Here is a 15,491-nt window from a genome sequence, read left to right as displayed (position 1 = left end):
TACTGGTGGGACAGTGGGTTATTTTTCTTCCCACTTTGCAGGCCCACTTTGACCCTCTTCCAGTGACTCATAAAATGTCGAAATAGGCGCACAAAATGGCACAAAACAAGCATTAAAGGATGTGAATTTAACGACCTCGAAATTCGATAGTGGCGGAACTCTTGTTTATTTTCGTTCCATCTTGGAAGTCCATTTTGACACTTCCGATGACGCACAAAACGTGGAAATAGACGCACAAAATCCCACAAAACAGGCACTAGGCGATTTGAAGGAAACAGCCTCGAAATTCGTTGGTGGCAGAACAGTATTAACTTGTTCCGAAATATTTGTAGGCCCATTTTGACTCATTTCCCGTGACACACAAAACGTGGGAATAGGCGCACAAAACGATGCGAAAGAAATTCGTTGGTGGCGGAACAGTGGGTCATTATTGTTCCACCATGGTGGCCCATTTTGATCCACTTCTGATAACACACCAAACGTGGAAGTAGACGCCAAAACCGGCATAAAACGATGTGAAGGAAACGACCTCGAAATTCGTTGGTGGCGGAACAGCATTAACTTGTTCCGCCATATTTGTAGGTTCATTTTGACCCACTTGCGGTGACACACAAAAAGTGAGGAATAGGCGTACAAAATGGCCAAAAACGATTCAAAAGAAACCATCTCGAAATTCGTTGCTGGTGGTGCTCACGGCATTTGACGCTGTCTCGTTATAAAAATCTCTCGTTTCGCTATCGAGACGAGATGCACTAAAAGTACGAGACGGAATGCAACTCTGTCGTGAGCACCACTAAAAGTACCTGTATTCCACATTACTGCTTACATTTCTCATGGCTTTCGCTTTCCAGTATAATCAGATCATGATTTCAAAACAAGCTGAACGAGGGAGCTATTTGTCAAACTCGGCTCGACATCAATTTATGAAACAAAAATAAACAGTACGTGTCCTAGCATCTTTTTAAAATCTCTTTTATGGGGGGACTTTTTACGTATGGGAAATTGGTAGTGGGTTGATTTGTAAAAAATAATCGAAAACGATCGATATTAGTTGAGGAACAAAAAATACAGTGCTTCGCATTATATATCCACTGCTTTCTATTATAATAATTGCTGAAGCTTGTGTTTAGCGTTCAGGGCACAAGGAAATCAAGTTGTAAGAAAAAGAGATATACAATTTGCACTGTGAGCATAACTACATGGAAATTTTAAGTTTGTACGGTACGCTTAATTATATACAAAATTTTAAACTTTTTTCCCTTTACGTGGGTTTACTTTACCTTGATTTGGGACTTTCAAATTTTATTATTTTTTCCACTGAAAAGTATAAATCAACAAGGAAATAATTATCAATGATAATTATAATAATTATCTATATAATTGAATTCATTTTAATTTGGTCCATGACAAACACTTTACCATTTCGTACTAGCTGTTATGCCCGTTCTTCGCACGGATCAGATAAAATATCAATGTAAATAAACTGAACAACGGAAGAACAATTAAGAAACATTTCTAAAATTGGATATATTTTGTGTGAATATATATCCAAGAACGTATATGTGTTTTCAATGGGAAGGCCGATGGGGGCTGAATTTGAACGTAAACACTATTGGGGGTGTCATTATACATCTGAGCAACCCCGATAAATATGGATTCGACACAAATATTGGTCATATTCTACTACTTATTCGACTCTCGGTAAACGCCCTTTGATCCTCTGGTTCCAATTTTGAAGAAAGAAGAAAAAAAAAAAAAACATCTGGCCCCCAGCCGAGGGGCTCTATTTGGAAGTCAACGCCTGTGGGTGTATCACCATTCATCTCAGCGACAGCGAAAACTATGGATTTGACACTAATATCGGTCATTTTCAATTATTTTTACATGCCTCGCAATTCTCCACTCCCGGCCCGCATACAATGGTGGCTGAATTTGAAAATTATCGCTAATGAAAGTATCACCATTGTTCTCAGCGACTGCGAAAACTATGGATTTTACACTAATATCAGTCATTTTGGATTATTTTCACGTGTCTCGTGATCCCCTTTATAATGCCCCCGTTCCTTAGCTGATGGGGCTAAATGTGAAAGTAAACACGGTCTTGAGTTTCACCATTGAGCTCAGTGCCCCGAACTATGGATTTGACATTAATATCGATCATTTTACCTGTCTCGGAATCTCCCCTCTGGTGACCCAAGGCCCGCCTACAATGGTGGATGAATTTGAAAGACATCGCTAATGGTAGTGCCACCATTGATCTCAGCGACCGCGAAAACTATGAAATCGACACTAATATCGGTCATTTTCTACTACTTTTACGTCCCGGAAAACGCCCTCTGAGACCCCTCTGGTTCGAATTTTGTCAAAAACGCTTCTCTTTGGTCTTGGTCCTGGACCAAGGTATCCGTGACCAAAATTTGGTAACTCTCGGTCAACTTGTCTGGTCCTCAGGCCGCACACAGACAGACACACAAACAAACTCTTTATTTTATTTATATTAGAAAGGTCAGATCCACCGTTATTGTAATAGAGCGGTGCTTGAGCGATTGATCGTAGAAATTCAAACTCCGATAATTTCATAGTCTTGTTTTATTAAAAGTTTAAAATCTTTAGGCAGTAGAGATGAGGGCATGAATCATGGGTCAGAGTTGATGACAATGGGTTTTGGTGGGTCCGTGGGTCACGATGGGTGGTGGGTCAGTTGGTCGTGGCTCAAGTTTTCATTGCCCCACGCCCTCTCTGAACTACAGTGTTGAAAATTAATCAGTGAAAATCAATTGTATTTGAATTAATTGCCAATTACTTTCAATTGTAACTGAATGACTGAATTCAAGTGCAATTACTTTCCACTGCAATTACTTTCAATCGATTAATTAATTGCAATTGATTCTCCTTTATTAATGGCCAACTGCAATTAACAATTGACCATTACTTACTTCAATTGTTAATTGCAATTAACAATTAAATTTACAATTAATTGTTAATTCAATTGAAATTTGCCCAACACTGATCACAGGTTGCATAAAAAAAAAAAAGCTATATCTTACCCTTACCGTTCTATGGCGATAAACGTTGTAGCTGGAAATGACTAATTTGAGATAATTATAGTTTGAATAGAGAAATAACAGGATATGGAACCTTTTCTTGAGACGCTGAAGCGATTGCAAACTACCGCATCTCGATCTCTCTCACAGTTTTTCTCTAATACCTGTGGACAGATGTACGGACAAAACTGTTCTATAAGACTTCCGACACTTATGCATACACAGTTTGGAAGTCTAAAAAGGACTAACAAACCGAAGATTTGAAATAGTAATAAACGGATACTTTATACGTTTTGATCTTGTACACTGCAAAATACGAGGCGTATCCAGAAAGTAAGTACAGTTTTGGAAAAAAATACAGTAAATATATATATATATATATATATATATATTTTTTTTTTTTTTGAAAATTTTTTTATTGTCACAAGAAAGAGCATATCTTACACTACCTTTCCACATAGTTTCCACCTTTGTTGAGGCATTTGTTGTAGTGGTGGATCAACTTATCTAGTCCTTCCTCATAGAACGATGCCGTCAGTGATGAGAAACAATTTCGTGCAAAACTGTTCTGGAAATTCGCGGGAATTCGCCTAAAAGCGTTGTCATAGTGAAACGTCTGTTCTCACGGATTTTTTCATCGATTTTCCTCACCACGTCATCGTTGACAACAGAAGGCCGACCACTCCGGGGCTCATCGTGGACATTAGTTCGACCCTCATTAAACATCCTTAACCACTTTCTCACCATTCCATCAGTCATTGCGTTTTCACCATTAACATCTTTAATTTGACGATGAATTTCTGCCAGTTTCACATTCTTTGCGTTTAAAAATCGAATCACTGAATTTCACATTCGGCGGGATCGTCAATTGTCTTAGATATTTTAAACTTGCAGTGTAAACAGACAATACTACGCAGAGCAACCAAAATGGCGTCAGTTGCAAGCAGACAAACAGGACGACTAGCGCGCATGCGCGGAACGCAAATCGCAGCGCAGCAGCGGCGGGAATGCGAAACGGCACTTTCTTTCCGGATACGCCTCGTATTAAAATTTAGAAAACTAGAGAGATACCGGGATAGATATGTCCCGTATCTCGACAGTTAGAGATTAGATTTCGAGAGTAAGGTTAGTAATTAATTTTGCGATAGCAGTTAATTTGATCAAAGTACGGAATTTTATAATTCGTAATTTCTTCAATGCAACTGAACACAATACATATATGAAGTTATATTTACGGGATAAGTACAAGTAAATTTTCCATCAGGGGAAAAGGAGACTAACGAATTTAGAGAAACTTATGAAATATGGCACTGTAATGATGCGTACATTCGGATATTTTAAGTCCAACAGATTAATCTCTCTCGTTCGCATGTCATTACTAAAATCACTCTCTTTGAATACCACTATTTAATTAGCATACTTCGGTTGGACATATTCGTGTAATAGTTGCTAGGGAATGAATACTTATTCCAAAGTGTTAGAAGGCAACTACTATAGACAAAGACAGTATAATCATATGTCTCTTCTCGTATTCATACAATACTACACAAAGTTACGAGATATCCCCAACATATAAAGCAATACATCAAGGATGGGACTTACTATTTACGTAGGCTCTGGAGAACGCTTGACAATATTGTGCAGGCAGCAGGGTACAGATCATCAATGCAAGACACTCGCACAGAACAAGTTATTTCGTAACATACTATCTCGCCGCTAAACGAGCAGGATTACAGACTATGCTACAGGACCCAACTGAGTCTTATTTAGAAATCTAATAACTTATTAATGGCTACTTAAAATCTGCTAATGATAAATTCTTTACACATCACCTTAGCGGTTTAAGAGCCATTTGAATCAGCGCACCTGAAAAACTGTAGAACTTTTCGTATAAATTTGTTGCGCACTTTATTACACATATCACTACTCAATTTCTATTTGCCAGAAATAATTTTTGGAGCAAAATCAAAGTTAATTTGGAAGGAATGGGAATAAAATAGGGTACTAACATGTTATGAAACACTGAAAGTAATAATGAAAACAACAATATTTAGGTATATAAATTACAACTGCCTCGTGTTTATTTAAAACAAGTGGACTATAAATTCTCTTTGTTGCAGAGTAAAGGACTTGCACAAGCTAAAAGAGGAAAAGTAACGCACATTCAGTTACTTAAAAGCACACCCAATTTTCTTTTGAGGGAGAAGGGTGTTCGTTTTATGATACATAGATTGAATATGTTACAAATTATCAATTTTCAGATATTCTTTTTCTTTCTTTCTTCATGTTAATACTGGCAACAAATTATTAAAGATAATCTTTTCACACACACTCACTCACTTTCACTCGTTCAATCTTACATTTCTTTCCCTCACATACACAGTTACTGATCCCAGAGCATGATTTTATATAAGGGTTAACAACAAAGCATATATTTAAATATTTCTCGCAATGATACTTCACTGCAGCACACAATGGAATAAACCTCACTACGTGAAGATCACGATTTAATTGAAGGGTATATACACCACACTTCTCGAATACAAGGCATGCTGGGAAAAGTAACTTTTTATTTATTAATCTTTAATCTATAGACTTCCACTCGATCAAGAGAGAAAAAGCTTCTCTTGCTTTGCATCTAATTTCGCTGGAAAAACCAGTCTGTACATTTAACCGCACGCTTGCTTTATAGCACAATCTCATGTCTACAGTTTCTATATATATATAAATATATTTATTTTTATATGTATATATATTATTTGTAGACCCTTCTCCATTTGGCTGTCACAACTTGTGACATGAAACTTTTCCTCCACACGGGAGAGTTACTTACATTACTATTCTACAACTGTACAGGGCATTGTGAGGTTCCATGACGGGTGCTAAGCAAACTAGCATTGAACAGATGAAAAGCACACACGAAGGTACGTATTTTAACTATCGTGGTACCGTTACGTTTGATTGATTGCTCACACCCTGGTGTTGGTTTTCATCTGTTCATGATACCTGACAGCTTTTGCTCCCTACTCAAAGAAAAGAAGAAAAAAATGGATAAAAGTTGAATCATTCAAGATAAACGTTTTCTCTGATTCCTACTGTATACAAAAGGCAAACAGTGAGTGAGGCCACCAGCTTTTAACAGTGACTTCCATGCATTTTTTTTTTCGTTTAAAAAAGAAAGTTTCTCTCTTATGTATATAGAACTGAACTCGCGAGTTTTTTCCATTTCTGCGAACACTCGCAATAGCTATGGAGTGATTTCCCACAGATCTATGTTTTGGTTCATGCACATGTGAGTCCAGATGCAATTAAGAATGAGCATATTTTTTTTTAATTTTATTTTTACAAAGCCATATACAGGCAGATGACAGTACTATGTTATTCCTGTTCCGTTGACGGAGACCCAGCGACTTCTTTCGAAACAGTACACACCCCTCAGTCTCTTGACGAGTTCCATGTACAGGAATGAACATGCGCTGTTCTAATTTACATATTCACTTCCTTGTGGGGGTTGAAGTTCATCTACTAACTAGTTTTTCTCATTCTTCTCAAGGAAACAGTGAGCAGATATTTACAGCTTTAAAATTACAATGAGGAATGTCCCACCTCAAAACTACAGAGACCTTTACACAATTTCGAGGTGCAACATACCTCAAATTTTACAAGTAGCCACCGGTCATCATCTGTTAACTGCCACAAAACTATTATCTAAAAAAGTCCCATTATTATTATTATTTTTTTTAAACAGAAATGCACATGTCCACATTGAATAACAGTTAAAGTGGCAATGCATGAAATTATACATGAATCTGCACAGCAACTGGCTTATAAAAAAGCATTAGTGTAAATATCTGAACAATTAGTATTGAAACTAGTTTACTTTTGATACAGTCAGGCATACTTACACATTCACCATAGACGCGATTTTGTGGGATGCATATTTGGCCTGATATGTCAAAATTCGCTAATAGCACAAACTGTTTCTTTCCTGAGTACAAAATTAATCATCTGTGATTAACTACTATGATTTCGTGTTAAAATACGAGAAAATTTCGACAAATACCAATAAAGGCTTTACACCAGAATTACTAGTTAAGAGGCACATTACATAAAAAATTGAGTGCTTTTTTTCCTTTACTGTGTAGAAAGCTAACACTTAAATGAACAAATTCTTATTTCACAATATCAATTCTACTCTAAACTTTGCATTGGTAATTAGAATTTCTACATCATTATGAAGCCAACTTTTAGTATCTGGACATGAGCATTCCTTCGTGCTAATGTTACTAGTTTGTGCACCACTGGCGAAAGGTAAAAACTAAAACACTTCACATGGAAGTGAGTAACTCGTAAAAATTTAAATCAATATACAGTCCAAATTCAGACATAGAAAAGAAAAAGAAGTGCCAAGTCGTCAGTCGCTTAGTAACAGATAGTGAACAAATCTATCACGGTTTAAATGCATTCATTACATGACCAATTATACACGAGTATCTGAATTTTTATTCAAAAGTCAGGAATATTCCCCAGTCAGTATATTCCCCATTCATATTTCAATCAAAATATCACATAATTATAGATTAAGAGCATTTAAAAAAAAGTTTCTTTCTTTTTTAAAAAAAGGAAAGCACTTCACAGAATATGTGTTCAGACTTTCTCTACTTGCTGGTTTTTATTTCTCCTTCTTTAAAAAATGCTTAAATGTGAATGCAAGATACTTATCTCTTCATGTTTTGACCTGGAAGAACATACTCCATTTCTTCTAACTTTAAAATTAGCAAGTTGAAGGACCAATTATACGTGAAAATACTGCCAACAAAGGCATGTTTTAATATACAAGTACATAAGTGATCCCATGTATGTACTAGTCATGACTGTGAATTAGGTGATGACCATTTTTCTTTTTCATGACATACATTATTATACACAAAACTTAAGAACTATACAAACATTGAGTGATCTTGAGATGTCTATCTACCTAGGCATAGCACACAGTCCTCCCTAGTGAATGTCAATATTACGGAGTCTAAGAACGGGAGGCCCACAGCATCCCTGTGTCCAGGAACAAGTTTTTCATTTATTTACTTTAAAAATTACAAACAAGTCATTTCTTTTAAACACGTGAACATGTGCTAACCAGGTTGTTCAATTTACATCAGCACCTACCACTTGAAAAATATATATGTATTATATATTGTAGTAATAAGATGGACCAAAAACAAACGTCATGCAATAAATTCCGTCCTATGGACTGGCTGACACACCCCAAGTCAACATATAACTTTCAAAGGGACTTTATAAAAAAAAAATAGCAGTAAGATGGACCAAACACAAACTTCACACAATAACTTCAGCCTCATAGACTGACTGACAACCCTGCAGTAAATTATTTGTCCTGAACACACAGTTTTTTTTCTTTCTTTCTTCCAAAGGACTTAAGAATTAGCTTAATACATACGACATTAACCATATTCCCACAAGTGGCAGAGGACTGGCTACTTTTCACAGATAATACCTTCCATTAATACCAGGGAACTGTACAAACATAACCCACTCCACTCAAAAATTGAGAGAGTGCTGCAATCCTGAATAAGGGGAGGGGAGGGTATATGCCCACTAAAAACCATGCCCTATTTTATCAGGCCATCCCAGAAGCTGCTGTGGCGCCACTAGGTGATGGTGTTTGGTCTCCAACGGCAGCTGACATTGAACTATTTTCTCCTGAACTACTGATGTTGGGGGTGCTGCTTTGTCCTTCGGAATTTCCTCCACTTGAATTGCCTTCCTGTGCATGTCTTGGTATTAAGATGGCATTCAACGATGGTTGAATGCTTAACTCTAAAACAAAAGTAGGGAAAGTAATTGTTAGTTCCTCAAAGGTGCTTTTTCAATAATATCGACTATAAACGAGCATTAAAGAAAGTTAAGTATATGGATATAACAGATTATGTAGTTTTCATCTCGTGGTCAATGATGTACTGCATTTATGTCTTAATAAGAAAAAAAAAAACAGTATACACACTTAAGTGATGTCATTTAACACTGGACAAACAAAATGAGAATACAGTAACAAACAAACAAACAAATACACACACCCACCCACCCACCCACATACACACACACACATATATATATATATACCAACAAACAAAAAGCAACATAACTATCATTCTACTTTAAAAATGTTATAGACTTCATACGACATAAATCGGTTATATAATAACGTAAAATAAAGATAATTTGAAAACTGACTACATAGTGATGACAGCCTATAAACTAGGAAGCGCTATGAGTTTGAAAGTAATAAAAATAAGTCATCACTTCTAATCAATCTCACTGCAAAATAGAGTTCATGAACATCACTAGTATTCATATCACACTATCTTGGGTACTACTTTACGAGATAGGACTACTGCCCATATCAGTAAACAATACAAGGCATAAGGATATTGGGCTGTAGGTTGAGTGGAGTTTAACGTCTCTTTTCAGCAGTGAACAGTAAATGAGACGAGATCTACTGCTTATAATGGAATTCCAATCACATATTATTAAATAATAATAATAAAATAATAAATAAATAAATAAATAACATCCTAAGTGCTGTTACATCGTTACTTTTTAACAAATCTGTAGATTAAATTATGTTTCATTTCGTTCAGTGATATGATCATCACAAGTAGGTTCGGAGTCGGTATACACACTAGGTCATCATGAGGCATTAAGGGTATTTCTTGGGATTAATTAAAAGAAGAATTTATTTGCTTGTATTGATCTTCGGCTGCCATTTTGCACGCTAAGTCAAGAACGTAAAACTATCAACCTATCCTCATCAGTTCTGATACCCTAAACTATATTTTACAGAGAAAGAAAAAAATGTCCGTAAGTTACTTCGTGAAAAAAGTTTGTGATAAGGGAGTAAACATTTTTTTTATATATAAACGGAAAGAAATAAACAATATTAGGTAAAGCTATCCAACGCGCGTACACCGAATTAAAAATTTTCAAAACGTGCCTTATTTAGCCCGCCTCCCCATTTCATTTTGTTTCCCGTGGAATAACTTTCCTTCATTCTACATCGAATAAGTTACTCGCTCAGTAATTTTCAGTTTCTTCTGGAGAAAAGACACAAAACTCACAAACCGATGGTGCTAAATCAGCACAGTACATAGTTCATAACTTGATCATATGCTTTATAACGTGGTTTCGCTTCCGAAGTAACTTTTTGTATAGAACTACTTGGAATCCGGCAAAAGGGGTCTTTTGCTGCTTTTTCGTTGATTCGATAGGCATCTCTTGTGTCAGTCTCACCAATTAAGAAAAAATGTTTCATCGAGCCTATGATCATAGGAATTTTAGAGTGTAACAACAGCTGGACATCACTCTTGTGCTTTCTATACGTCAGAAACATTCATCACATTCCAGCATATAATTTTATTGAGACTGTCATCTACATTAGATGACTTGTCAGAAATACTAGTGCATATACACAAGTAGATCCATGTTTATGGAAACGTTTTCGGAACACCCACTCTAGAACGTAAAACCGTGTTTCCAGCAGCGGTTGTGTTCTATATGACTACCCCTACTATAGGCAATAGCTCGACAGTGGAGTTCCCATTGGAAGAGGCTTCTATTGAGACACATCTAGTTTTAAGCACTCATCTTTACAAATTTTCCACAATCCTTGGATTGTGCGCGGACGAGGTCGGGAAACAGCTCACTTTAATAATCCAAAAAGCACAGAAGTCCATCGGTGAAGCATCGAGGGAGATGACAGGGATATCGGAATATGGGACAGCACAGATACCAGCGGGCCATGCACGCCACAATTGTACGAACCGTATGGCTGGACATTTTGTCTTGATGAATGAAGATCTTTGACACTTATGCACATACAAGAAATACCCCGCCGGTAATGGCTCCAGAATATGCTGTTCATAGCATGCTGCGTTAATTTTCACGTTATGTGCTACTTGATGCAGTGGGAGTTTTCCTGTGTGGCAAAAATCCGGCAATCATCATGAAATTCCGAAGGAAACTTTCGCAGCAAGTGCGAACCCAATTTGCCCGGTCCTTGGTATCCTTTTGGATGATACTACATAGCTCCGACCCGTGTCGAAGCTGGCAAATAGATCCAGACTTCATCTAAGGTTATCACATATTTCCACTTGTCACCCACTAAATACCGCCCATAAAGCTGTCTGCAATGTACTTTGAGTTCATAGATTTGTTTGGCCGTGAGTGTGTGAATACGGGGCTTATAAACTTTACTTTAAACCCTAAATCCTGGACGCTTATCGTTTGCACAGTTGTTTCCGAGTTTCCACTATCCTAGCAATGGTTCTTTGTGTCAGCCGGTTTTCCTGTATGACCGTCTGATGCACCTGTCGAATCATATCCGTTTGGGACAGGGAAATTCTTCGCCAGCCAAACACTGTTTCTCAATTTTACCGTAGCTGTATCTTATGTCGAAAAGTGCTTAGACGTATCTCTCCCAGAATGGGGTGTCTTTCGGAGGCATTTTACGCTCGGTACACTTCACCGAGCATCTGCTAGCGTCTTCTCGACATATCTGCCTTCTGAGTGCTCTATTCTGCTTTCTCACCATGCGATTACAACCCCAAGCGGACGTTCCACTTCCGTTTTCATGAACGTGGATCTACCTCTGTACTAGGACGACTGTAGTTTGATGCTCAACAATGCCACTTCCAACGTTGACCATCCTCCAATTGACTACCTGTTTATGAACTGTTTACAGGATTATACGAAAACCGTAAATCAAAACTACCTTTGCAATCATTCTAGAATTCATTTCGTTTAAGCGCAGTGTAATGAGAAGCAATTACTGTTAGTGTGACTCCCAGGACCAGAGAACAATTTTCGGCAGAAATATAAGATTCAAGTGAGTAAAATACATGCTGTGCTATATCACACGTCTCTGCTTTCTGTTGTTGCTTCGACTGTATCATGTGTCTATTCCTCATAAGAGAGAGAAATTCCTTGAGCAAGGTTCTAACACGAAGTTTGAGCCCTACTGTATTAATGATCACATTCGACACCAGCTTATGCAAAAACTGATTGTCCTTAGGAGTAGTTTTGCTTCTTTAGTTATTTAAATGAATATTTTTCATTTAACTAAATGTTACACGAAGCCTGTTCTACAAAGAACTCTTCATGTACAGGATGCGCTCAGTAGTTCAACATTCGATACTTCAACAAGCCCAGTAGTTAAACATTTTTGAGTGTTCTCCTGGCGCGCAGGGCCCGCTATACAGATCAACGTAGACCAAGGGCTAAGGGGGTGATAACACCCCCCCCTGAGGAATTTTTTCACTATATTAGTAATGTCCCTTACGGTCCTTAGAATCAAAAAATAGTTGTTGGTCAATATATAAGTGCAACACCTGGGTCTTGGGACCCTTAACCCTTTAGTACCTGTGTATATTTACAGACATCAATGAAGTATCTTTAAATGACCGTAGATCAGACCGTTAGTGCAACACTGGAACAAGTTATACCTCGATCAATTTGTATAGTTGACGTATGAACGGGATATTTCTGTGTACAAGGAAAACTAATTAAGGGATATTTAAGAAAATTTCCCTATAAACGTCCCTTCTCGCGATTCTTTTAGTTATTACGTAGCAACGTTGCAAACTAGGTGAATAATAAAATGTATTTATGTGTCCTATTTTATATTCAACTTAAACTGAAAATTTCAGCTTGATTCATCAAATAGCACCAGAGGAACTATGTTTCTTATAGTTTTCACAGAGTTCATAATAATAGATTTTCATGGAAGTACGAGTATGACTATGTCAATGTACAGTTATTACAGGGTAACGCTGCAAACTAGCTGAATAATAAAAGGCATTTATGTGTCCTATTTTATGTTCAACTTAAATTAAAAATTTCGTCTTAATCCATGAAATACTAGCAGAGGAAAAATGTGCATTTATTATATGTGCACATAGATAATCGCACTTAATATAGTACGTAATATGTAGTTGTTTTAATTCCCGCAAAACTAAACAATCTGTTATATTCTTTGTGTTCCAGTCTGTCTCGAAGTTAATAATAGTAGCACATTCGCCCTGAAATCCACATTTCTCAATTATTCTGAAAACTGGCAAACAAAAAGAAGCCAGTCAGACAGACAACAACTTCAACAAGAAAAGGGATTACCGTTGTAAAAAATCGAAAATTCTGTGTAACACACTACGCATAAAACGAAACTGACATTAGGACTACAAATTTCATCGAAAAAAGTTTCCATAAAAACTTTCAGGTCAAAGAAGTGCGGCAAGAGAATGACACTGCAAAACTTCACCGATTAACATCAATTTGCAACCAAATTCTTGACAGAATACGATACAAACGAACACAGTCTGTCGCTGGGACTACCAAAGTTTCACAAAATTACCACGATTGCTAAGTCAGTCTACTAAATCATATGTGGCGGGAAATTGTACACGCTCAGTGGATATATTTAGAGCGTACTGCTATAGGACAGTATGTAGCAGACATCCTGTTAACGAGGAGCAGTGCGTGTTTTGCCAGAAATAGAGCTAAAAAAGGGGATGACGAAAAAAGGGAAAGATGTTTCATAGGAAACTCTAGTGACATGCGTCACTAGAATTGTTCAATGTGCCATTAAAAGAACACCTATTCAATAGGAAGATGAATTACTACTGTTAAAGATTCAAGAAGTGTATCTCATAGCAACCGAAATGAGGTACTACAACTTATGCCGCAAAGACTATACAAAAAATGGCTAGAAGTGTCCAGGCTAGTGAAACTGAAACATCTAAAAAAACGCTTACATGGCACATGAGAAAGCTTTTGTGTAGTTTTGTGCATATGTCCAGCGCAAATAATTAATGAGAACAATGTAGAAATCTCAAGTTCTATCAGAGAAAAATATCTTATCTATGTTCAAGACTAAGAAAAAAACAGTATTAATCAGGAATGCAAAATGTGTGGATTCAAGAAGTTGCCGAAGCATTTCTCACGTGCACTACAGTTTATTTTACCAATTCGTCAGGGTAAAATTGTTTATGCAAGAAACATACCTAAAAACATAAATTCGTTGAAGACGGACCCTGTGCAGGTATGTCGGTAAGTGTTTTGTCTACTGAAGCTATCACCAAGCGAACTGTTATTAATCACCATCGACAAGCGTCAGATCTTTCGTGACTACCCATGGCAAAATTGCTACATATAAAGACTTACCTCATCTCCTTTTTTTGTTTTGTTTTGTTTTTGTTTGTTTATATCTATCCTTTTAGCTGCAAGTAATGCAGGCCCAAGTCTTCGGAAAACCCGTGTCGCCAAATTTTTTGCGCAAAATGTTTCTTCAGCTGTTTCAGGTGTATCATAGTTGAAGTGAAAATAGATGCTCGTACGTATAACACTCAGATATCTCACAAGCACTACAGAATTAATAACTCTGCTCAACCGTACGGGCCACTCAACTCCATATTCACAAATATTTGAATTGGGAACAGCAATGTATAATTGTGTTGTCGAAAGTGATGATGATTTTCGGCCATCAGTCTTAAAAGTTTCATCTGTATTCTCCCCCTTTTGATGGGATAATTTCGAAGAATTTATGTAGCACTTCCAGTTAAAAGGGTAAATATAAACTGCATGAGGAGATGAGGTAAATCTGAGCTCTTGAAATGTAGCATTCCCGTCATGGGCGGCCAAGGAGGAACTCACACCTGTTGATAAGGATTAAGAACAGCTCGCAGTAACAGTAAAGCTGCTTCAATAACTAAAATCTTACTTACCTACTTGCACAGAGTGCGCCTTCAACGAATTTATCTTTAAGTGTTTCTTTCATGAACAATTTTAGCTCGACGATTTTTTGGTACAAGTTGTTGTACCTCATTTCGGCTACTAAGAGATCCACTTCTTGAATCTTTAACAGTAGTAATTCACCTTCCTATCGAATAGATGTTCTTTTAATGGCACATTGAACAATTCTGGTGACACATGTCACTAGAGTTTCTTATGAAACATCTTTCCCTTTTTTCGTCATCCCCTTTTAGCTCTATTTCTGGCAAAACACACACTGCTCCTCGTTAACAGGATGTCTGCTACATACTGTCCTATAGCAGTACGCTCCAAATATATCCACTGAGCGTATACAATTTCCCGCCACATATGATTTAGTAGACTGACTTAGCAATCGTGGTAATTTTGTGAAACTTTGGTAGTTTCAGCGACAGACCGTGTTCGTTTGTATCGTATTCTGTCAGGAATTCGGTTGCAAATTGATGTTAATCGATGAAGTTTTGCAGTGTCACTCTCTTACCGCAGTTCTTTAACCTGAAAGTTTTTATGGAAGCTTTTTTCGATGAAATTCGTAGTCTTCTTGTCAGTTTTGTTTTATGCGTAGTACATTACACAGAATTTTCGATTTTTTAGAACAGCAATCCCTTT

General features: G+C 37.1%; 1 protein-coding gene across 7 annotated transcripts in view; it reads right to left on the bottom strand.

The window, feature by feature from the left end:
• Positions 1-5,093: 5,093 nt before the first annotated feature.
• Positions 5,094-15,491, bottom strand: part of sgg (glycogen synthase kinase 3 beta homolog shaggy) — a 241,100-nt gene continuing 230,702 nt past the window's right edge. For all 7 annotated transcript variants that reach the window (XM_081771792.1, XM_081771793.1, XM_081771794.1 and 4 more), the window contains one exon: positions 5,094-8,882. In XM_081771792.1, the coding sequence (XP_081627918.1) occupies positions 8,683-8,882 (200 nt within the window). In that variant the 3' untranslated portion in view covers positions 5,094-8,682. The remainder of the gene's footprint in view (positions 8,883-15,491) is intronic.

This window comes from Thermobia domestica, chromosome 9 (assembly GCF_964235325.1).
Source record: "Thermobia domestica chromosome 9, izTheDome1.hap1.1, whole genome shotgun sequence".
Lineage (NCBI taxonomy): Eukaryota > Metazoa > Arthropoda > Insecta > Zygentoma > Lepismatidae > Thermobia > Thermobia domestica.
The sequence above is the reverse complement of the archived record's forward strand: the minus strand, read 5'-3'. Positions and strand labels throughout refer to the sequence as shown.